This window comes from Leptonotus elevatus, chromosome 4, assembly GCF_054856555.1.
Source record: "Leptonotus elevatus isolate MCC_2025b chromosome 4, RoL_Lele_1.0, whole genome shotgun sequence".
Taxonomy (NCBI): domain Eukaryota; kingdom Metazoa; phylum Chordata; class Actinopteri; order Syngnathiformes; family Syngnathidae; genus Leptonotus; species Leptonotus elevatus.
In genome coordinates this window covers 13090377-13115405 of record NC_141242.1, presented here as the reverse complement: position 1 = coordinate 13115405, position 25029 = coordinate 13090377, and the positions used below count along the sequence as shown (strand labels likewise).

Here is a 25029-nt window from a genome sequence, read left to right as displayed (position 1 = left end):
AAATGTACATATCGTGTGGTTCCCGGCTGAGTGTGCGTATGGAGCAGTTGAGCAGTTTCCAAAAGACGAAGACACACCTCGAAGCCAACCCGTGACCGTGAGATGCGCTTCTTATGACTGTTTCATCACTTTTTTTTTGCACACAGCTGGAAGAAGTGGTGTCGACAGTTGACTTTGTGGTGAGTGTGTGTGCGTGCATGTCTGGGTCTCGTGCTTGCTTGAGGTTGCGTTCATGAGCGTCCTGTAACAAAAGCAACCTGGTTGTGATTGAGCGTCTGGGGTGGGTGTTGTAAAGCTGCTTTTTGTGTGCGTGGGGGGCACAAGGGGGTCAGTTAGCGTCTCGTGAACACACAAGACGATAGGAAGAAGCGGAAAAATTAGGTCGAATTTCAAAATACAAACTCTTTTGTTCTCTTTATGTTGTAGCGCGACAGTCAGCGAGCGGGACAAGAGAAGATGAAACACGTCGTGTAGTTTCCACACACATTACGTGCGTACGAACGTATACTTTCGTCTCTCACAAATCTTGTCACGTATTTGGGACAATTAATATATGGTAGTCGTTCACGTGATCAACGTAGTCTTTTATGTTAGCGTGCCTTTTAAAGCCTTTAACGTTTCGTATATTAAACAATGACACGTGCTGCAGATGTCTTTATGATTGAGGAAGATGTCTAAGGTTAAATAAGAATGAATGAATAGCAAGTAAGATCCGCTTTCAAGGTAAGTAGGAATCAATGAATAAGTATCCGTGCATTTCACATTTGTGCTGTCACTAGCCAACACTGTTGTGCAATTTGTATGTTGCAACTGGTCTGTTAAACCATACACTTCTACTCACTTTTTAGTCAAACTATAACCAAAAGTAGTTAGAGAAACTTTTGGGGTCAAATTGGATGGTTTTTGAACGATGCCATGTGTTGCAGGAGGTGGTGAAAGTGCAACTTTCACCAACTTTCTGGGGGGGGCCCAGGTGTGACAGCCGGCGAGTGACAGCCGGTGTCCTGTCCTGTGCTTTGGAGGAGCTGCAAGTTGAAGGCGCCCTCACATGTGTTAGTCATTTGCAGTGGCGTTTGCTAAAGGATTTACATCTGTTTTCTGATCTTTGAACCCCCTCCCCTCTCTTTTCTTTCCGTCTCTTGTTTCCCGTAAGGGTGGATGCTGTCATGGCGTTTTTTTTTTTTTGTTGCAAACGTTACAACTGGAATGCTCCTATGGTTATTGCGCTCGAAGGAATTTCAATGTGAATGAAATACCCCAAGTTTCCATTCTCGACGGCCCTACATGTCCATTAGTGGTTCTGGGTCATCTCTCGGGATGTATCATTACCGAGTTGGCAGTGTGTGTTTTGACCTAGAAAAAGCAAGGTATTTGGGTAAGGATTTGGGTGTGTGTCCACCAGGGGTGACCGCGCGTGTGTGTTGATGGTATTATCTGAAAACAGTCCTGTCTGTGGGTTAAAAGTGCACGAGTCAGCAGAATGTGCTGATCCGCGAGACTTAAACTACTTGAGATTGTTGAGTTTAGTGTTCAGGCCTTGTTGTTGGTGTATTTCAAAGAATGCCTTGTTACAGTAGTTCTTTTAAGTGACGTTGTGAGCCGCTTCAGCCTTCAGGACTTCACCTCAAATGAAACTCACAGTTTAAACCAGATCCCAAGTATCTGAGGCTGGATTTGCACTGCGTAGTTCAAGTGACACAATTCTGATGTGTGTTGTTGTTTTTTTTTACATTAAATGGGGAAACTATGCAAAAACGTAAGAATTTTAGAAGGGGGCATATGTTTTTTCATGGCACTGTCTGTTGTCTTTTCAAGCAAAAAAACAAACAATTGAGAGACACTCGCAATAATCTATACTACTCTTCTTTTTTTTCTTTTTTTTTTTAGATGACCAATTTTTTCTTCGACATGCCAGCAAAAATTTGAGATACTATCTTTAGTTTGTCAGATAGGGAACAATTCTTCACAGAAAAGGCATAAGGCTGTTATTTTTACACAAAGCTGAAGTTTTGTAGTGCACTTAGTTGAGGATTTCTATCTAACTGTCGGATTAAACAAAGCAAAAATAATTATTAATCAAACCCTATAACTTTGTCTTAACAAAAGTCAACTATTTTAATGCTAACATGCAATGCAATCAGCAGCGTTGTCGCAGTAACGACACCTTCGCGACAATCATTTGAATCAAAATCATCATTAAATTTCAATTAATTGCCTGGCCCGACATATGTATCCTGCGATTGACTGGAAACCAGCCCAAGGTGTGCCCCACCTTTTATCCAAAGTCAGTTGGGATGGGTTCCAGCTCACCCATAACCCTCAACAGGGGGGGAAAAAATGGATGGATGACAGATATTCTAATTAAGAAAAAAAACAACTAAATTGCCACTTAAAACATTCAGTGTAAATCCAGCCTAATTATATTAATAGTTTATTATTATTTTCTGAACTCTGTCAGCGATACAGAACAGATGTTGATTTATCGCATCTTGAAACACTCGAGGCAAAAATAAGAGTTCACTAAAGCAGCAGAGGCGCAAGTTGATGTCAGATTTTCTCTGAACATTGACATTTTGAAAAACTAGTGATTTCTTAATCTTTATTTTATTTTTTTGCGTGAACCAGACTAGACTGACCTGTATCTTGGTGTAGACAACATTTTGAAAATTGCATTGTCAGCATTGTGTGAAAGCTGTCTTGCTCTTCAGGAAATTTCTAATCAAACACACTCATGATCCTCGAATCAAATACTGACGTGGCCTACTTTGCAGAAAATGAATGTTTTATTATGGCACAAGTGATTAAGAGCAGATGTGCTTCATTTTTTTTCATACATTCCGTGCCATATAGTAGACAGTACTGGATTAGCATCGTGCTACAGCCGTTCATTGAAATCTTCTGTTTTTGTGTTTTGGCTCGCTGCTGCTGTCTCTATAATCTGTTTAGCCTTATGAATGAGCTATTAGGACGCAAAGTAAACAAGCGTGACACAACAGGACAAATGCTTGGTTTACGTTTGCCCTGGGGCTTTTGATTATAATGTCACAATTCAGGTATTGACTTTTCAGTGCGTGTGCAGCATGTAAAAGTCAGTCGTGCCGAGTCTGTATGTTTGCTCGGCACCGTATGTTGATTCACTCATAAATGAGATAAGATAAGCATTCAATATCGAGACTAAAACACACACCTATTGTGAAGTGGCTTTCACAAAGAACCCCATTGATTTGGCTGGGCGATTGCGAGGCTTCAATCACTATTTGGATCCATTAGTGTGCGAGGCCACTTTGTAGCAGCCCTTGAGGACGGATGACAGCGCCCAAGATCCTTCTTTGCCAGGCAGGTTCAAGTCTAGGGAGACTGAGCGTCTCGGCTGCCGTGGATTGGATTAAGCTCTTTGTTAGCCGGTATCAAGATATATCATCTTATTTGAAACACAAGTCGGAACAGAGCCATTTCCTTTTATAGCTTGAAGTCAACTTCAGTGGGGTGTTCATCTGCATGACAAAATTGTCTTGCCGTTGTCTGCCTTATGGACTAAAAATATGCATAGGGATGCCATATTTAGTGTTATGGGTACTCATGAATCAGAGAGAACAAAGACTGTTGATTTGGACGCCGCTTTAGTGTATTAGTGTGTGTGCGCGCGCGCTCTCGTGTGGATAACTGTGGATCGTCTGGTTGCCCAAGGTAACAGTTGTTATTGGGTTTTCCCAGCCAGCATGTAAACAAAGGAGAACCTCCCAAATCCTCCCCGGTGTGCGCCAGTGCAGCCAATGAGATCGGAGAGCCCCGCCGGGCTCGGCCTGTACAAAGCGAGGAGGGAGGCGTGACGCCCCCCTCTCCCGCCCGCTATGAGGGGGGAACACCGTAGTAGTGCACAAAGCTTTCAATGTGGAAGTGGAACAGACTTAACAAAGACTTGTCGTTTTTTCCGTTTTTTTTTTCCATCAAACAGTGCACAGTCGGACGCAACTTGCTTCATGCTTTTGGGGTACAGTGGAACCCCTGATGGCCAAAACAATCTGTTCAGATTTGTCCCCATAGGAAGACATGGAAATTTAAATAATCCCCTTTGTAAAACCTTTATGGGCTGCGCAGTTAACCACTGTATAAGGCTAAAGTAGGGCTGGGCGATATGGCTTTTTGTCCCTGTAAAATGAAAATAAATGACTTCTAAATTTGTCACGCCACAAAGAGTAATGTTAACCAGCCAGCTAAAGAAGGATTTTTAAAAGATGGTGGAACAGCGCCACCGCAACCTTGTTTCCAAAAAAAGGAGGGGAAAAAAGCGACACATTGCATCAGTACAAGTTGCAGCATGTACTGCATTATGATTGCACAATGGCGTGCTTGAGGATCATGTGACAGTTTCGAGTAGTTATGACTCGCAAAGGGAAAACAGGATGAGCGTACAGTATTCCTTGATTATGTTATTTGTTGTTTGAGAGGGCATCTCGCGCTCTAAAAACAGTTTGGTTAAAAAATAACCCAGCAATGGGTCAAGGATGGACCGAACCTCTAGAAACGGGCCTTTTAGTGTTAAACAACTCGTAAATATTGGTCGGATCCTTTACTTGGGTCAAATAAATTGGGTCATTTTGAAAAAACAACAACCCAGAAAGTTGGGTCCATTTTTGATCCATAATTGGGTTGCTTTTGATCCAATTGTTTTTCGAGTAAACAATCTTTTCTGCTTCCTTCTTGTCTCCATCAGTGCAGTTTTGTATCATACTGTATCTCAGGAGACTCGAATGATGCAGAGTGGAATAAGTGTGTGTGACTGTGCACACGTGTGTGCCACCTGTTCCCATTAGGCCTTCATATGAACATATAGGAACATGTGTCACTCTCAGCTGTGAGGCAGCAGAGAGGTATGGTATAGAGCCATTTGCATTGACAGGTGTGACCTCTCATTGTACCCTACATCACCCCCGCCCCGTAAGCCTCCACTCGGGGCACATGTTGAAAATTTGCTTTGACTAAGCGTTTGGATTTGAACCTTTTGAAAGAAAGAGCCTGTCCCTTGCATGCACGTGTTCCTGTCACTCTAAAGCAGCCACGGATGTGATTGGATATCCATATCGTTGTGCGACAATCACTTTGCAGGTTCATCACATTCCTACAGCATGACTCGACGCGGCGTCTCTGTCATTTCAATCTCCCCCATTCATTCTGTAATCTGCTTCCAGCGCCCGGAGGGCTGAACGTGTGTATGATGTCGGGCTACGTGGGGAAAACAAAACAACTATGTCGGGGCTAGATCATGTCCAGACATGACCAATTTGAATAATAGCTGGTTGTCAGTTCCTAAAATGCCTGACTTTGTGGCAGTACTAATTGCGACAGCAGTTGGGAGAGGAATTAAGCGTTGAAAAGTGCTTTTGTTGTTGGACAGAATGAAATTTTGAGATCATTTTATACTTTACAAGGAAGATAAAGTGCACTGTGTACCACAACAGATTATCTACAACCGCCAACATAAGGTGTAGAGATAGACCCATATGTTTTTTTCAGGGCCGATACCGATGCCGATTATTAGTAGTCAAGGAGGCCGATAACCGATATTTGGAGCCGATATTCATTTTTTCTATTCTTTGTTATAGTTTCTTAAAGCATGTTTATTGAACAACTTTTCAGACTTTACAAAATAGTTGAAATGTTTTATTTTTATATCTTAGGCAATAAACATACTTTAAAATTTCTAACCAAATGTTTAGGGAGCTCCCAAGGTTATCAGCACATCTTTAAAAGTTACCGTAAATGGCAACTTAAACGAGTAAATACCATAGCTCTCTATAGTTTTCTACAATATTTATTTTTCCAAAATTTAAAAATGCCTGAAATCTTAAACTTTCACATTTCTTTGTTTTAATGTCGAACAAAAACAAAAGGTTCAGAAGGTTCCCAGAGTCAGCAGCATTTCTTATAAAGTTAACTGAAAATTTAAATAAATAGCTCCCTGAGATTAAAATGGTTTTAGATTTACCTTAGATCGGCTGTCACATTATTACAATTTTTTTAAAGGCTGATACCGATATTTGTCAAAACGCCCAATGTTGGCGCCAATAATCGCCATGACGTAGCGACGTTGGCTAATTCAGTATAGCATTGCTAGTTAGAAGATGATGTAATGCCACCGCAAGTGGTCAAGAGTAGACACAGCTTCCGGTGCAATTGAAATTGCTTAATTAAATAAATTGTAAGAAAACGTGTTAGCCAGTTGCAAAGAAGCCATAAGGTGTTCGCCACTTAACAGCCAGCCAGCTCTACACTCTTATTCGCTGTTGCTCATTTGTGCTCCAATTATGTGTGGAGTCGTTTAAAAAAATAATAAAAAACTTGATTTGTTCACTTAAAAATCTTGTTCAACGTAAACTAAGAGTGAACTGTGTGAGTGTGACTTGTGATTTTGGTCTGATGATGGTTTCCCTCAGCACATGTGATGATGCTTGTAAGAAGTGGCACAATGTGTCATACAGCAAACTGGAAGAAACTGGTATTTTTGTCTGATTACTAAGCTGCATGTTGATATTTTCTGCAGACAACCGCTATGATTCATTCTGGCCATGATACCGCCAAAAAATGAAATTGTCGTGTCTGATGATATCACACGCACAGTTTACACATGCCTCGCAATCTCTGCCTCTATGCTGGCCTTGTGTGCTCGCATGGTTGCACATCTTATGTTTTATGACCCTTAAAACCTTGGTTGTAAATTCCCATACCCCGGCATCTCCCTGGTGACATCATGACACTGTGGGAGAAGAGGGGCCGTCCCATCGAGGTCTCAATGCACAGGAAGTAGAACAGAATCGAAACGATCCGCTCTCGTCTCTTGTTATTTCTCATCCACGCAGAGCAGTAGGTCAAGGCGGGGTATCACATGCCGACTTTTAATGTTTTAACGATAAAAAAAAAAAGAAGCCTTTTATTGTAGTTCTTGGAGACTGCAGACTGCTTACTATCTGCACTCAACATTAAATATTTACTTTTCTGATGCCTGTGTACGTTGATCGCCTAAATTTGAAAACAGATATCTGTACTTTATACTTGTCATCCTTACTTCATCAAATCAAAACAAGCTTGTTACTTGTTTCAACCTCCACGGATCAATAGTTATTATCTAGTAAGTCACTGACAGTATTGTGGTTTACTTGCCTGACTTCTTTGCAGGCAGTGTGGGTTGACTTTAGGACTGCAGTGATTATTTGAGTAACTTGAATAATTTGATTTAAAAAAATTAACAAGTTATTGGAATATTTTTACACTTAAAAAAAGATGATAAAGTACAGTACAGGCCAAAAGTTTGGACACACTTTCTTATTCAATGTATTTGCTTTATTCTCATGACTGGTTACTTTGTAGATTCTCACTAAAGGCATCAAAACCATGTATGAACTGATGTAGATTTATAAACTTAACAAAAAAAGGTGAAATAACAGAAAACACGTTTTATATTTTATATATTTCAAAATAGCCATCCTTTTCTCTGGTTACTTTTTTGCATACTTTTGACATTCTTACATCTGGGAATTCTTTAAAAGACTGTTGGAAAACCCTTACAGGTGACTACCTTTTGAAGCTCATCTAGATAATGCCAAAAATGTGCAAAAAAGTCATCAGCGAAAAGGGTTGCTATTTATTGATGTACTTATTTTATTATTTTCATAGTTGTCATAGTTATAGTTGTGATGCCTTCAGTGAGAATCTGCAATGTACCTAGTCATGAAAATAAAGCCAACGTATTAAATGAGAAGGTGTGTCCAAAGCACAAATGCCTTCAAACAACAGCACTGCAATTGCCGACACAAGGTAACATAAATGTCAGTAGCTGATTTAATATATCCCACTACCACAGCTAGTTAGAACATTGAATTGACCCTATGAGTTGTCAAGGATAGACGCACCTGCAGGTGCACTTTTCAATCACCATATTGAATAAACGGTAACAAATTAGCACCGAAAAAAAGCACATTCATTTGCTAGCGCCGATGGCCACAAGTGATGAATCAGGCGATCGATGTGTGAACTGGCTAACAACTATGCTCTCATTTGATGTCGACATACACGTCACTCACCGGGCCAGGCCCCACCTTTTAAAGCTGTGCACATTCAAACGTCACAGATGCAACTATATTGAATATAAAGATAGCAAACCCAAGTGGACAACAATAGTACTAGCACCTCACGCATATTGTTGTTCAATAATGCCAAATCATTTTTTTGTTTATGATAATGATTACAATAACTGAGTCTGACAAATATTTCATACCTGCAGCCCGCTCTACTTCAACCCCCCTTCAGGCACTTGTTTGAATGAATGGTTGTCTCTCTGTATGCGCCCTGCGGCGACCAATCCAGGGTTTGATCCACTTTTCGCTCAGTCAGCTTCCTGCAATGTTGCCTACAATGGCAAAAGTTGATTCGCGTAGTGCTAATGTCCATCCCTATGTCACCTTATGTGTTTTTTCATAATCGAATCAGTTTTTTTGCACACATTAGCACCATTTTATTTCCTGAGGGTGAGTGAAGTACCATTGTTTGTAAATTTGCCCAAGTACATCACCGTGTGGCTCCGTTGTGATTTTGCTGCGTAGTCATGGTGTGCAGCGTGTACGTGCTTGTGCCTTGTACAGGAAGTGAGCTCATTGTTACCACTAGCTCCCACTCCCCAAGCACTTCTTTCTGTCACACTTTCTCCCTCACGCACACTCGAGAACCCCCCCCCCCACCCCTTCCCCCCGATCCCCTACAGCTGTCAGTTAAAAGCCCATCTATCTATGCTGCTTTAATTAGAGCCTCTCCTGTTTATGGCTGAATGGTCGCTTCATTAACAGACAAGCTGCTGGGCGCGTACCCGGATCCGTCCGGCTTGTAACACGTGCGTGTGTCCATGAGACGAGAGAGTTAGAGAGAAAAGGGGCGTGGGGGTTGCTTTAGGGTATGGATGACGCCATTTTCCCCAAGGGATGGACCTCCCATCTGTGAGTGGAATAGTCTGTCTGGATTTTGAGAGTGTGCACAAGATGATTTAAACGTGACATATTCTGCATGCTCATGAGCGTCTGTTCTCATTAACTAGTTGTAAAGCATTTTTATTACCGTGAAATCCAAGGCTAGTAAGATTGAAGACGATCATAAAGCGTCTCTTTAGGCCTTAAGAAAGAACACAAACCGCAAGATGATGACCGGTCTGTTTTGCAAGCATGACCTCTATATGTCTTCCTGTGGAAAACACATCCTGGCGTGTCGATGACAAAATGGGCGTGGTCAGCAGCACCCGGCTGACAGAGATTACCCCGGCCGTGCGGGCAGCTCTTAAAAGGCTCTCCGTCGTTCACATCACCATCCTGGACAAGAAAGAGAGGTCAGATGGTGAAGATGACCGCCAGCTGCTCGACCTCCATGCTGTCCGTCCGTGTCTGTTCCTAGCGTGAGCAGGAAAATTAGTTGAGTGGCTCTGATGATGTTTTTCTATTTATCAAATCAGCTCCACCTATACAGTAAAACCCCTCAGGTCGAGCAGTAAACGCTGCAGGACCACCAATTTGTTCACATTTCCAAACAGATTGGCCAGAAGAAAAGAATGGAAATATATGTAATTGGTTCCAGGGTCAAACGGAAAGTCAGATTTTGATTTATTTGTCATGACTTAGTCTTATTTTTGCCCAATTTTTATGCTAAGTTTGTTTGGCCCAATTTTCTTTAATAACATTTTTTTGCCAGTCATTATTTTGTCCGTCAGTAACTAAGTGAGAATGTGTCATAGGCTGTCACTAACTTAGGCTAGTACAATAGTAGGAGTCCTATTTATAGTGAGTATTTTGGGGAAAACATTCCTTGGCCATGAATGTAAAACAATCAAATGGAAAAATAGTAAGTAAGGTTGGAGGTAACTGAGCATGCCATTTACACCACGTTTTAATCTTACTACACCCTGCAATTTGCTGTAATTCATTACTTGTCATAATAATCTCAAACTGTCATAATTACAGTAAATACTTATATGAAAGACATTTACAGGCTATAAATATAATATTTGAAAAATCCTATAAAATATTGCCCCTCTGCTGTAGGGCCAATATCAATTGCATTCCATGTGAAGGTTGGTCCAAAAAACTGTTGAGTAGCCTGCAGGCTACTCAACGTGGTGCCCGCGGGCATCACATTGGCGACCTCTGCTTTAGCGGAATCTTCAAAATGATGGTTGAATTACTGTTTGTTTTGGGGGGGGTTCTTCTGGGGGGTTGGTGAAACAGGGAAATTGGTGATTAGCAAACAAATCTGGTGTGATATCAGTTGGCACGGTCTCTGCACCTGCCAACCACATTTGCCTATTTAGTCATTCATTCACTTCCTTTTCCTGAAACTTGTCACTAGTACAAAGTGGGTGCTTTTTCTCTTGAGAAGACATTTTCTGTTTAGTCATAAGTTTGATCATTTATAGTATGTCAGATAGTCAGGAGTGAAGTAAACAGTGGAAATGTGTCTTGGGCCAACTCCCTTTTCCACTTCCCGGTGACTGTCTGGCCCAGTTTTACTTATTTTTCCTCCAACTTCTCTCTCATTTAAAGCCTGAATGCATTTCATTTAGTATCCTTATAAATGCTTTACTTTTTTTCTTCTAGACCCAGCTCACACACTTCTTTTGGAAGGCTCATTGCATTTTCTGTCTTACTCAGTGTGTTGCCTGGGGATGGGAGGGTGTGTTGGTTCCCAAGAGCAATAAACAAAAGTCTTGTAATGGGATTCCCGGAACAGCAGTGAGTGTTGTCCCAAAGCAGCACACTGGGAGAACACAAAGGCACATAGAGGTGTTGAAAATGGGGAAATACATAGTCTGGACACGATCAGTCCGATGTTAAGGCCACTTAGTAAGTCCGCTGGGAGAACTTTACCACTCTTAAGGGGATAAGCATTGTTAAAAATTCTGTAAAATCTTCCAACCTTTCGGACCAGAAAAACACATCACATCATCGGCCCTATGTCGTTGAGGCAGAAGTTCAAAACACCTCCAAACTTAGGTACAGGGGTACAGATCGTAGATTACTTCAGAAAGAGACCAAAGACAACCTTGAAACGATGCACAAATTCTTGTAAAAGAAAGCCCTGAGAATTGTACAGGTATTTGATCCTAGCATTGAAGCGGATGACCAAGAATCTCTATAAACATTTTGCATTGTACAGGACAGCAAATCGAAGGGAGGAAGACCAAAGACGGCTATGAAGCAATGTACAGAAACCTTGCAAATTAAAGGTTGAGGTGAAAGACCAAGGATCTCTCGGTAGATGAAGAGAGCAGCAAGACCAAAGACAAAAAGACAGTGTACTAAATGTTGCTACAGTAAAACCCGAAGAATGTTCTGATATTTAGGTCCAAAGTTTGAGGATGGAAGTCCAAAGATCTCTGCAGTGATTGGAGTGGTACAGATCAGAAGATCGACAAGACCAAAGACAGCCATGTAGCGGTGTATGGAATTTTACTAAAGTAAAACCTGCGGAATTAACTGACCTTTTGGATCAAGTGTTGAGGTGGAACACCAAGGATGTCTCCAAACATTTGTGAGGTACAGATCAAACATCAAATGAGGAAACGTGATAGTGTCTGTTCCCTGGGAAAGAAAAAAACCTTTGCTAGCTTAGAGAAATAGCTTGTAAAAAAACAGCACTACCTTCATGCATGACGGAGGCAACAATTGGAGTGCATTGGTCGAGAAGGAACCTAACTACCGGTAGGCAAGCGTTGTTTTGGAGGACTCAAGTGTTGGGATGAAGACGCTTCGGCATGAATCCTAAGGATGACCACTGAAGCAACCCCTTCTGTGCTAAAAAAGAAAATCAGTGGAACCTTTCCAGCTGAAAGGGTTTTACTCAAAAGAATTGGCCATCGTCCCAGTGGCCGGAGGTGCCAAGCTTTTAGTGTCATAATCCAAGACTCTTGCAGCTTTAATGGCTTAAATGTGACTCCACTCCAATCCAACGTGAGTGTCATTTACATGCATATTTAGCATTACCATCAAAGTTGACATGTTTTGTTCAAGTAGTTGTACACTGACATTCGCTGAATTGAATGTTCAAACCTTGCAAAATTTTACAGCGGCTTAAACTTGTTTCTGATCCAATGCAGTACATATGTTAAATAAAGGTCAGTTGTATGTAACTCGTATGATTTTTGGAATCCTAGCCTCTCCCTCATTTTTTTGCTGAACACCCTTACTACACTACTGCGTTTTAGTGTTGGTCATGTGACAGTGGTACTTTGAGAGCAAAAGTATGTTTTGGAGATGGTACCTGGAGTACAAAGCTTGAGAACCACTGTTTTACGGTGTTTTAACAGATGGTACGTTATACAGTATATGGTGTATAACTCTAAATGGAACCAGAAGTGACAGTAAATAGAATATTTAAAGGCAGCAGCGGTAAGGGCAGAAGTGAAGCAGGGCTCCAATTTGAGGTTGCTAGACCCCTTTGAACTCGCTATGTCACTTCCCCTCAGCCTGGGGCCGGGCAGGAAGTCGGAGCACATGTGTTAAGCTAACGGACACTTTCGACAACACTGCCAGCCTTTGAGAGCCTCCGCCCCCTGCTAGTGGCATGAACAAAAACCACCTTTGATGTGCACAGCAGGCGTGGGCTCGCACGCAGACCTATACCTCCCACTCCCAACCCCAGCCGAGCCCTTTTACAGCCCCCGGCCCGTCGACGCACATCCCTGCGTACTGGCTCTAAGGCCGTTTCACTGTTAATTTTGAGGAAGGGGATCAGGAACCACAATCAGAAAACGGCAAACTCGAAGGTGAAGAGTCAGTAAGCCCCCCACCAATTATACCACAAAGTATTGATCCTAAGACACTATAAATATGTCACTGACATTTATATTTGTCATCTGAAATCCAACCGTTAACTGCCAAAGACGTATATATTCGACAAGTAGGGATGCACGATGCTATTTTCAACCGATACCGATAAACCAATAATTGAAAGTGTCAATGTCGATAACCGATAAGTAAGCCGATGATGTTTGCAAAATTAACTTGAACACAAATGTACTTTTAAGTCCTACTATAATAAGTCTTAACATGTACAAATGTTATTAACGCCGGATTTCTTTATCTGGTTTGTCTGTATGACGTCAAATTGGTCGATAATTATCATGCATCCCTATCGATAAGTACGTTTTTTCAACGGGTGGGCATGTTAGATGGTCTCAAACACCTCGTTTGTAAGAATATTAGGGCATGAATACAAACTTTTTCCTCCGTGGGCCACATACAGAAAAATCGAAAGATGTATCAAGCACACCAAAATCAGTCAGTCAAGCAATTGCAAATTGTTTATATATGGTAGTTTGTTTCTTGTTTGTTTTGTTTGCAAAACTGCTACCTGAACATTTATAATAACACTTTTGCATTTAGTATTGATAGATTTATTGCCAACCATAGGGATGGCAAAGCATTTGGTAAAGGCTGCCACCCCTTGCCACCCTGTGAAACCGCCCATGGATACCACTGTGTGACATGTTACATAAAAATGCTTGTAGTTACAATTATCGCTGGCGTCAGGCCAAACCTTCCTCTGCCAAAAAATGTGGTCAATTTAATATTTTTTCACAACTTATACTATTGCTTAGTCTACATATATGGCTGTTATTGTAACAAACGGCTTACCAATTTAAAGTGTTGAAAATGGCTTGCTCTCTTTGACAATGCAATGTTAATGGCTGAACAAACTGCCGAAAGTGCTGATTGTTACAGTGTGTAGGAGTACTGCAATTGTGTCGGTCTCATGAAACTTAATTTTTAAAAGGTGACAAATGAACAATTTGACTGTAAATGCGCATCAGCATCCTTTTGTGCAATGTCTCCCCTTGAAAACAACCAATCACACGCCATGTTTACCTCAGGCAGCTTTGTTATGTAACTTTGCCACGGTTGCCCTTTGCCGCTGCAAGGATGTCGACCTCTAGTGGAGATTTGCCTCAATTGCACCGACCCACAGGAGTGGTGGCATTTTTGTTTGGATTTTGAGGAAGCAATCCCACCTCCACATTGAATGCTTAGAAAAGAGGCACTCAAACAATTAGATGGAAAAGATAATAATGGCCTTACTAAGAGACAGAATATGCTTAAAGAGATGCATATTGAACAGAAGTGGGAGGGGGTAGAAGCAGGGCGGGCGGCAGAGCGTGTGTGTGTGTGTGTGTGTGTGTGTGTATATGTGTGTTAAGGCAGCTATAAAACAGACATTGAATTCTGGCTGGCTCTGTTTTGAAGCAGACAGCTGTGCAGAAAGGACAAAGCTGAAACTCTCTGATTCCGATATTTAATAACCAGGACCGCTATACCGCTAGTTCTGTATTGTTTTTCTTGACAATCAAATCCAAATAGAAGCCATGGCGACCATGTTCAGATACCCCGTCTTTCCTCATCTGCAGGGTGAGTTAAGTAAGTGTTGACTTTTTTTTTTTTTTGTTGCGCCGTTTTGAAAGGTTTTTGTGGTCTGAACTGTTTTACATAAATTGTTTTTGTCACTTTATTAAGTGGTTTGGGATTTTGTTCGTGTTTATATTTGCAAGGTCCTGTTGTGAAAAGGTTTATATGGCTTGGCATGTGCTGTTCTTTATTCTAAACTTTACATCTGATGGATAGACAAGCTTGAGACGGGTGCAAGTTGTTCAACAAATGCATTCGAGCATCACACAAATGTATGGTTTAATGCCCTCTCCATAAACAGCAAAATCTGTAATGGTTAGTACAGATATTGAAGTATTTAGAAGCACTTTAATACAAATGGTTTTCATACTAAAATGCTACTGAAGTTGATCTTTTTTTTTTTTTTTTTGAAATATGAAACAAAGGTGAATTCATTGGATTTTTACAGGACTAGTTATAATAAAATAAGTGTTAATGGCTGGATGTTATGCTTGACTCGTTTCTCATTGGAAAAAGTCTGCATAAAAGCACTTTGTGATGCTGGGTGGTCTCTCTTGTTTATATAACAGGTGTTCTAAGCACTGCTTACATTTGTTGTCCTTGGCTATAAATTACATTGCATAGCACATGTCGTGCGCTTCTGGGAACTGTGCTTTTTCACCTTCATATATATCAACTATTATCCAAATAACTTGTAAACATTGTGGCCAGTAATGCAAATGTGCAGAAAAGGAGACAATAAGTGGGTGCGTGTGTTCATTTCGTTAGTCGATTTGCATGTGGCTCATTTTATATATCGACATGTTCTCTCCACTCCGATTACGTAAGGAGTCCATCACAATCATTCAGCATAATCCAGAGCATGACTTCATGAAAACAGCCCAAGGAACAAACTTTCACTGGACACAACAATATTACATAAACCTAATTATGCTGCCATTCAAAAGTGCATTTATTTTTAAATTGTGCAAGTCTACGCAATGAAGTGTCCATTTCCATCCCCGCCCATATTTCAATGTCCCATCTCGTCTTTGGTCTTGCCTGCGTTCAGATTCGCGTGACCCTGGTCTGTCGCTGTCTCCAGGGAGGAGTGTCATGGCCGAGCCCGACTATCTGGAGGGAGACCGCGATCAGCTTATCAAGCCCAAGAAGTTGATCAACCCAGTCAAAAACTCCCGCAACCACCAGGACCTGCACAGGGAACTGCTTATGAACCAAAAGAGGTCGGTAAACGGGTGTTGAAATGTTCTCACTCACTGCGGGTACCTGGGAGGATAGTCTCTTTATATCTGGCTTTACGCTTAGAAACATGAAATTTGGTTGATACTAAGGGTGTGCCAAAAAATCGATTCTCATAAGAATCGCGATTCTCATTTAGTACGATTCAGAATCGATTTGAAGTGTCCCAAAATCGATTTTATACTGTCTTGCCTTTGTCTGTGTGTGCCTTTATTTGGAACGCTGTTTATGTTGTACCCGGTTTGGCCACTGAGGGGCAGTGTGGTTCCACGCGGTCTAATACACAGTTAAGTTGTAGCCACATTAGAGAGTAGAAGGAAAAAGTCACGATCAAGTTATTCCAATAAAAGTTGTTTTTTTTTCCAGCGTGGAGCCGTTCTTTTGAGTGAAAGAAGTGCCGTGAGTAGCGCGCTAATAAGCATTAGCCAGTCAGACTGGAGTAGATCATTACAATTCCTTGCACATCTATACATAGAAGCAAAAATCATTGTCAATCAAATCATTTTTAAACAAAAATCGTTCTTAATCAAAAATCGATTCTGAATCGAATTGCAGGCCCAAAAATCGAATCGTAAGAGATTCAAAGATTTCCACCCCTAGTTGATGCGTCTATGATTGGATGTGTGGGCTGGCGGACATGGCTTTAAAATAAGGCCCCAATCGCCCCGCCCGATCGCATTTCAACTGTTTGACTTGAGAGGTTTTAAAAAGCCTGTCACACAGTCTCCGCGTACGCGTCACCTTAGTCTGACCTCCACTGATGGAAGCTGAGGTCATGTAATCGTCATGAGACGTCCTTGGTCCTCCTGATGAAGGTTGTGTGTGGGGGTGGGTCGTCCTGTTAGGTGTCTTCAGTGGCATCCAACCTCCAGCTGCAGTTTTTACGTAAAGCACCGACCGCGAATCCATCATAGCAACTCTTACATAAAAGCTGAGGCGCATCAGCGTGTCACAGATGCGTCATGCAAAAAGCTCGCATGGATCGGCGGCACGGGGCCGAGCAGGTCATGTGGTCAGCGTGACGAGATCATCCCATCTGCACTTGCGCGTTTCACCCCGTGGGACGGAGCGGCTGACATCTTTGTGTCAGAGCTATAAATAGCGACAGATGTTACATCACAGGAGTGTGTTATAAAGAAGTCAGAGAGTTAACGGGGGCTAAATCGAGATCATGCGATGAGTATTTCGAGATTGAGAAAATGTTAGCCATGTCCTCTTCGATTGTTATTAGAATGCAGGGATGTTCGATACCACTTTCTTTGACACCGATACCAGTATGGGTACGCAGCTCTTGAGTACGACTGATACTGATACCAAGTACCGATATCACTACTACTTTTGATAAAAAGTCAATATACATTCAATTAATGGCATTTTTTTCCTTTTCTAATTCCTGATCGTAATACAACCAGGTCATGAGTACCGATACCTTGAATTAAGGCCACACAAACAAATCAGTTTTACATGAGACTCATCAGGAGTATTAGCCAACATGCTAGCCTAAATAACATGCTAGCGCAAACTGATGTGATGTTACACATGGTGCAAGCAAATATCCACAGTAGCACTTTACACAAAAGAGATCTAGTCATTAAACTCAACTTTTGGCTTTAGCGAAGCCATTTTGGCAGCATAGAAAACGCGTCTGCCACTTTGAGTAAACGGCAAAAAGCCACACTTTAACAATGATTGACAGCCGTTTGGACCGACTGCCACAACAGGAAGAGGCAAAAAAAAGGATTGATCATGCTCCTGCCTACCAAAGGAGGAACCAATGAGTAGCCAATGGAGCACTTTGTACATGGTGGCTGCATCAGCAGATGCTAACCGCTACCGCACACAAAATGTGGGGGAAATAATATTTTTCGTTCATTTATGCTGTTATGGTTTAATAAATATTACACAGCTGAATTTAATCACGAAAGAAGACTTTTTACGGCATAAATGACAGTGGCCGCGGCCGAATTAGCAGCTGCTAAGTTGCTAGCGTACCTCAATAACACTGCAAGACTTGCATGGAACTGCTAACTGCGATGGCATTTTGACCACACATAAAGGGGAAATAAATCCGGATTGTACAAACGTGTAAAGCCTTTGTATGATCAGATTTGAAAGCACTCACTGGCAAGAGAGGAGAATTCCACGTAGCAGCGTCACCCGAGTTGGAGATAAAAAGAAAGCCCTCCTGACACTTCATCGGCAATCCAATATGTCCACCTCGCGCATGTATATCATGTCCTTTTCCTCAAAGTGACTGTCTTGGGCGGAAATTTTGATGGATAAACGCTAGCTTTAGCCCTCCTCGCCGTTCTAGTGCATTAACGCTGCACCGCTACTTTCCTGCCACAGGAGGGCGTGTTCAGCGAAATAGTCACGTGACGTCCGGATGTTTATACAGTCTACTTTCACTTTTACATTTGATGCCAACACAAGGTGCATTCAAGGACCGTGAACAAAACTGGACATTCCAATTTTTTTTTCTTTGACCTGAACACAAAAACAACAAATAGATGAGAATTTCAGCGATTCCAAACATCTGCAAATTTGAAAATTACATGAATACCAAACCATGATTGTGCAGGGAATTCTAACCCCAAAAGCAATATTTTGGAATTGCTTGCTGTCTTATCATTTTCTGCTCCCCGGAAGTACCCTGGCACCTTTTGTTTACAAACATTAGGAAAAGGTATGGTTGGAATGTACGTATGAAGTGTGAGGAATGGAGTTTTTTTTTTGTGTGTGCGTGTGTGTGTGCATGGGATTAGTCACGACCATGAGAGTGATGCTGGTGGGGTGGGTGGAGGTGCTACGGGATGCATGGATGAATAGAGCGTTGCATGAAAAGGCACGTTATGTAATCAAGATTACAAAACAGTCGCAGCCGAGGGCCTTTCTCCGCCCGTGCGCTACCACGGCTACGCACACACACAAACACGCTGAGCAACTTTTAAGAACATTCCAGTGTGTTTTTGGTCACGCGCGAGAGGGGCGTCCACTGTGCGAAGCGACCTGGCCAGAAGGCTTTGTAATTATGGAAACATTTGTCCACACACTAGGGAGGAGAATAACGCTGTTATTACTTTCTGTGACCTTGCTCTCCTCCACAGTTGCACAAAAAGCAGAATGGTCACGATTTTATTGACATGGCAACGGTGTTTTGGGAGCTTAAAAGTGAAAACATTCGAAGGCGGGAGTCAAAAGTGGGAGTTGGATTCACTTTTATTTTATCCATAATGGGGAAATTCCATTGAATTGTTCTCAACCATGAATGCTTTTATTATTCTCGTGGTTTTTATAAACAGTCATCGCTGTCCCTCACAGTTTTAAGATCCATGGTTCAAATCTCGAATTTGTTTGTCCCCCTATGGTTTCCTCCGGTTACTCTTGCTTCCAAAAACATAGTCGGTTCATTCAAGACAATAAATTGTCCTTACGTGGGTACGTGAGAGCGAGCGCAAGAGCACTCTACAAAATGGATGGATAATCTTTGCGCAAGGCTTTCTCAATGTTGCCAGATCGTGACATCACAAAATGGATCGTTTACATAACTCCACCCCCATGCCGAGTTTCTCTGCCCATGGTTTGGCAGCTAGGCTAAGTGAGAATCCACTATTTTCAAACAACGGCTGGACTAGTCGGAAACACTATCATGTCAAAGCCAAGAGATAAGCAGAGCTGCCGTGTTGGGAGCAGAGATTAGCACAGCATTATCAGCGTTAGCTTCTGATAAGCGGCACAAACTTGTGTTTGATGTTGTGTTGGGAGTATGCATGGGCCGATGACCGGTTTGACGGTTTACCTGGGTTTTAAAAAGTCAAGGTTCCAGTAACCGCACAAAGTGTCCGTCACCGGTAATGCGCTCATCTTCTCATTTTTGAGGATGCTTAGTAGGGCACTATGATTGGCTGCTTGCAGAGGTTGCTAAACGATTAACTCTTTGAAGTACTGATGAGAGGCCTGCGGCTTGTTTCTCTTCCTTGTGGGCTGAGCAGAAAGGGGAGAGGGTGAGCAGAAGACACAGGTGGAGGAGAGGAAGACGAGAGAGCAACTGCAACTTTGCTATGTCGATTAATGAACGTTGTCTTAGAAAAGAAACAAACATGGTGCCAGCAGGTACTAGTTAGCCGCAAGGACAACATGAGTAGTGCACGGGTCTATTCTAGAAGTGTGACTTACTAAGAAAGTTTCTTAATGTACCAAATATTCTTAGGTTATGTTCAACAGAAAAAAAATAATAGTTTCCCAAAATATATTTTTAAAAGGACATTTTAGAGGTATCATTTTAATACCTTGATGTTGTGATATTTTTGCTCACGGTTCTCATAACCTCAAAATGATAACATTGGCTCATCGTGCCTATTTTACAAGAATGTAATTTGGCTTAGCGAGTGGAAACAGGAGTTCAGAACACACCAAGATAGATTAGACCCAAAGTCATTTTTGATGAATTGATCGATTAGTTTAATTATAATTTTTTGTCATAATCTATCAAGAACGTGTTCAAATGGCCATCCATATCTCCGACAACTCTTAACTGCCTGCTCAAGGCCAATAACTGTTCTGGCAAGACCACGCACACTTTCTTCTTCATTTAAGTAGTCACGTTGGAGGGAGAGAGAGAAAAAGAACTCCCACGGCTTCTGGGAACATTGTGAGCGCGCTTATGTAATGTTCAAGACTCAGTGATACATTTAATTAAAGCAGCCAGACTCATGAAGACGGCCTGCTATTACATCAAAAAGGGGGGCTTGTTGTGCTGACGTTTTTCTGCACAAAGGTGTGCAGCCTCACTCCTCTTCCTTAATCTTTTGTGTGTGTTGTGGCTGAGTGAGCGCGAGTTTGAGTCTGAATGACAGTGTGTGCATGATGGTGAGTGCATGACGATGAGAGGGGGAGAGACACTTGAGAGAGTGTATGAGAAAATGAGTAAGTATACGTTTGTGTGTTTTATCGAGACCCTGCTGATCCTTCTCAGGCTTTTTGTGCTAATCTATTGCCATCTTAGCTTCTCTGCAATCTTCCTCAGCCCGCAAACTTGTTTTGAGTTTTTGGAGGATGACATCATCACATTTGGAATTGCAGCGAGAGAGACACGCTCACTCTAAACCGTCCCCGATGAGTCTTTTTGACATCGGCAGCACACGCCCATGAGTTGTGTGATCCTCCCCGGCATGCGCTTAACCGCATGAGCAATATCTTTGCAAACTCAGTCAACCCCAACATTTAACTTTGCGTTATTAGTATTAAATGCGTGGTTATTGATTTTAATTAAATATAAATAATAGGGGGGTGTGCCAAAAAATCTATTCTCATAAGAATCGCGATTCTCATTTAGTACGATTCAGAATCTATTTTAAATGTCCCAAAATCTATTTTATTTAAATTATTTTATACTGTCTTCACTTTGTTTGTGTGTGCCTTTATTGGAAGCGCTGTTCATGTTATACCCGATTTGGCCCCTTTTTTGTTAAATTGTAGCCACATTAGAGAGTAGAAGGAAAAAGTCACGATCAAGTTATTCTAATAAAAATGGTGTGTTTTTTGCAGCGTTGAGCCGTTCTTTTGAGTGATAAAAGTGCCGCGAGTAAAGCACTAATTAGCATTAGCGAGTCAGACTGGCGTAGATCATTACGATTCGTTGAACATCTATAAATTGAAGCAAAAATCATTGTCAATCAAATCGTTTTGAATCAAAAATCGTTCTTAATCAAAAATCGATGCTGAATCGATCGCACCCAAAAATCTGAATCAAATCAAATCGTGAGACATTCAAAGATTCCCACCCCTAATCAATAATAAAGTTAAGAATAAGAATGAATTCTTTTATTTAAGTGAATTATTTTGCATACACATTTTAACTTATCCTGAAAGTTTTAAATGTTTTACTTAAAGGTGCATTGTGCCATTTAAAAAGGTAGTCTTAAAGCTTTTTCTGCATCATGCATGCTTTAACAATGCCCAGATGAGTACGAAGAGCCCTGACTGTTTTACTGCACATATCATTTTTTATCTATCCACACAGTTTTGTTGGGAAGTCATGTGTTTGTTTGTCAGCTGTGGCTTTAAGATGGTGCACGTACTCGCACGCGCACCATGGACGAGCCTGACACAGATGCTGCAGGGCCAGAGATGGCAGTTGCGAGTAAAGTAAAAAAAAAAAAAAAGTGACAAACTGCACAAAAATCCTATAAAATACTGCACTTTCATGGATTTTTATGATGACAATTCGACCCTGGAACATACTTCTACAATGGACAAACATCTTGGAACACAATGAAGCTGGCTGTGGCTCGTGTCCTGGCAAAGTTTGAAATTTCACTTCAAGAGCTTGAAAAGTACCTAATAGTTGACCCTATTTTATTGTGTGCTCGCGTGTGAGTGATGTGACACCCTCCCCTACCCCCAGAATACACAAACCCGCTTGCTTAGGACTTGTGTCTCTGCGGCATTTGGAAAAGTAATGACAAGCAGGCTATGATTTCATCCCTCTTTTCCCTAAGGTCAGTTCCAGTGCTGGCAGCCATCTTGTCCGCAGACTGGAACATTTGGTGCAATTGGCCCCGAAACAAAACTTAGAAGAACACCATTGACATGTTTTTAATCCAAAACAAGGAGAAAAGGGAATTCAAGTAACAAGGCAGAATGAGGTCATGCTCATCTGCTGCGTATTTATGTGATTGATAACTTGGTATTACAAGCCAGTAACAGGCCATTTGTTTGTTTGTTTGTTCGCATAGGGGCCTGGCTCCTCAAAACAAACCGGAACTCCAGAAGGTTCTGGAGAAGAGGAAGAGGGAGCAAGTCCTCAAGGCTCAGAAGGAAGAGCAGGACGCACACAAGAAGAGGAGCGATTTGGAGATTGAACTCATGAAAAGACAACAGAAACTGGAGCAGGTACTTAACAGTCCATTCAACTCACTTCCCAATTAGCAGCTGTTTGGCAGATGCAATTAGTGAAATAGTCCTCCACATAGAGGCCTCAAGTTGTCTACTTCTAGTTACTATTAAATTAAATATATAACAAATAGAACTACACCATTGTGTGGTGTAAAACAGCTAAACAACTCCAAAGAAAGTGCCCCGCTAGCTTAGTGCTAATGCTAATTAGCATTTATGTTGTGGCGAGATCCTTTAAGCAACAGAACTGAAACCAGCAACATGTCGACCGACAATATAACAGTACTCACCGCTATATACCGTATGTTATCCGCAAATACGCATTGCTCGGTGTGCATGGTTATTTATATATAGAATCATATACATACATAAACATTCCTTGAAAACTAGTTGTACTACCAGATATAGGTTTTCCTCTGGATAGTTGTGTTCTATTGTTTTGTTTTGTTTTCTTATGTTGATGTTTAAAAAAAACTAAATTATTATAATTAGTGCTGTCAAAGTTAAACGTGTTAACTAATTATTTAATCACAAAAAATTAATGCATTATTTGTGTATCAACGCAAATGAATCACACTATTTGACCACAGATGATCCTTTAGCTTGACAGCGGGTTTTAAGTTAAAGGTAGCAAGGTAGGTTTTGTTTGAGCAATAAACATTAATACATGCACTAAAGTAAATCATTTAATAAGTGTTGTAACAAGTTCATGTCAAACTATTGGGGTCATTTATTTTTATTTTTTTGCAAGTAATAAACTGATTAGAAAAAGAAAGATGAGAACGTGCAATTGATCAGAAAATGTTGGAGACGTCCTCATAAGGCTAAATATCGAAAGAATTAACACATAACAGGCATTCTCCAAATTTGGCGGACAAAAAATGTTGACAAAAAGGCTTTTTAATGAATTAATTAATGGTGATTAATTAAAGTTCTAAGATGTGATTATTCTGATTTTTTTGTTTTTTTGTTTGACAGCTCTAATTATGATATAAAATACTTATCTGATAAAACCAGTCCCTCAATGACAATGTTAACTACAGTATAACGGAACTTTGGAATAAACTTACCTGTAAATTTACTTTATTTAATTTACTTACCTGTAAATTGTGGCCAGCATTCCATTTAACATATTTTACACTGACTCTTCTTTACATTCACACCATTTTATTTTCTCAATTGCTCTGCCTCGCTCAAAAGTTTTTTTTAAGGGTTTGTGAGTGATGCAATTAGTATTTGCCACCCCGAAGTACATGTGACAACATTGTGAAACTCTCATGTTTAATTAACTCATTCACTGCCACTATAGACGTCAAAAATTAATTTGAACTATTTCTATTATTATTTCTATTATTTTTTGTAAATTTAGAACATATCAAATTTGTGATTAATCGTTAGTTAACTAGTGAAGTCATGTGATTAATTACAATTTAAAAAATGTAATCACCTAATGGGCCTAATTTAAAAAACAAATATTAAAAATAAGGGCCGTTTGATCGCATAATAATTTTATATCGCTTATTAATGTACAATTAAAAAAAAGTTTTCGTAAAAAATGAAATTAAATGGAAAATTGTTAAACTAATAGAAATAGTTAACATGAATTTTTGACGTTCTATAGTCGTTAATGCACTGGCCCTGCATTTAATCAAACGTACACATCTTTGCAGCTGGAGCTGGAGCAACAGAAGAACGAGGAGGAGCAGGAGAACACTCCGGAGTTTGTGAAAATGAAGAGTAACCTGCGCCGGACCAAGCAGGAGATGGACAGCGAGGAGAGAACCACCTAGACGTCACCAGATTGTGTGCGCGCGCTGGTGTGTGGTGACCTAACCGCGGTCCGAGATGAACTTCCTGGCTCCTCTCGCAACCTCGCAGTTCCTATCCCGCAGTGAGGAGAGACTCTTACAGACTAATGATCCTACTCTTGCCTGCCTGCCAAGAACCCCCTAACTCATCAACACACACATTCACCCACACACAGGAGTTTTCTTGCCTTTTTTTCACTCCTCTCTTCACACACACCACGCTGTCGTGTCTTGTTTTTGTATTTTTTATTTTTGGGGGTTTATGTTCTCACCTACAGAATCTACGGGAAGGAAAAGTGGACACTGGATAGACTCTCTACAAGCTGTGTAATTGTGAAGAAGAAAAAAGCCAAGCAAACTGTGCTTTTCTTTATTTATGTTTGTAGATTTTTAGCCCGCTTGTAGAGCAAATGGGGGGCGAAGTTGGGGCATACTTTGATTAGTCGTTTTGTGTATTTTTAGTTTGTTTTACAGCATTTGATTTAGTTTATTAAGCCAGAAGGGGACAAAGGGATTTTTATTTTATTTGTATTTCAAAAAACATGCCACTTTCGCAGCTAATGCAGTTTGCAGCAATAGAACCCCCCAGGGCATGAGAGTGAAATTTTCTTTCTATATTCTGTTTTGTATTAATAAAAGTGTTAAATACGTTG

General features: G+C 41.0%; 1 protein-coding gene across 9 annotated transcripts; it reads left to right on the top strand.

Moving 5' to 3' along the window:
* fam107b (family with sequence similarity 107 member B) lies at nt 1-25029 on the top strand. 9 transcript variants are annotated; one of them, XM_086074331.1, is made up of 4 exons: nt 1-179; nt 15517-15655; nt 22409-22565; nt 24239-25029. In XM_086074331.1, exons 2-4 carry the CDS (start codon nt 15528-15530, stop codon nt 24356-24358), a joined length of 405 nt encoding a protein of 134 aa, XP_085930457.1. In that variant the 5' UTR covers nt 1-179; nt 15517-15527; the 3' UTR covers nt 24359-25029. The 9 variants fall into 9 exon arrangements, with proteins under 9 accessions (XP_085930457.1, XP_085930456.1, XP_085930459.1 ...); XM_086074330.1 differs by having other exon boundaries at nt 15484-15655; XM_086074333.1 differs by having other exon boundaries at nt 15-97.

Coding starts and splice junctions, on each gene's coding strand:
- fam107b (XM_086074326.1), top strand. CDS start 14,393: ATGGCGACCATGTTCAGATACCCCGTCTTTCCTCATCTGCAGGGTGAG. Junction 15,656..22,408: donor CTGCTTATGAACCAAAAGAG/GTCGGTAAACGG, acceptor TTGTTCGCATAG/GGGCCTGGCTCCTCAAAACA. Junction 22,566..24,238: donor GACAACAGAAACTGGAGCAG/GTACTTAACAGT, acceptor ACATCTTTGCAG/CTGGAGCTGGAGCAACAGAA.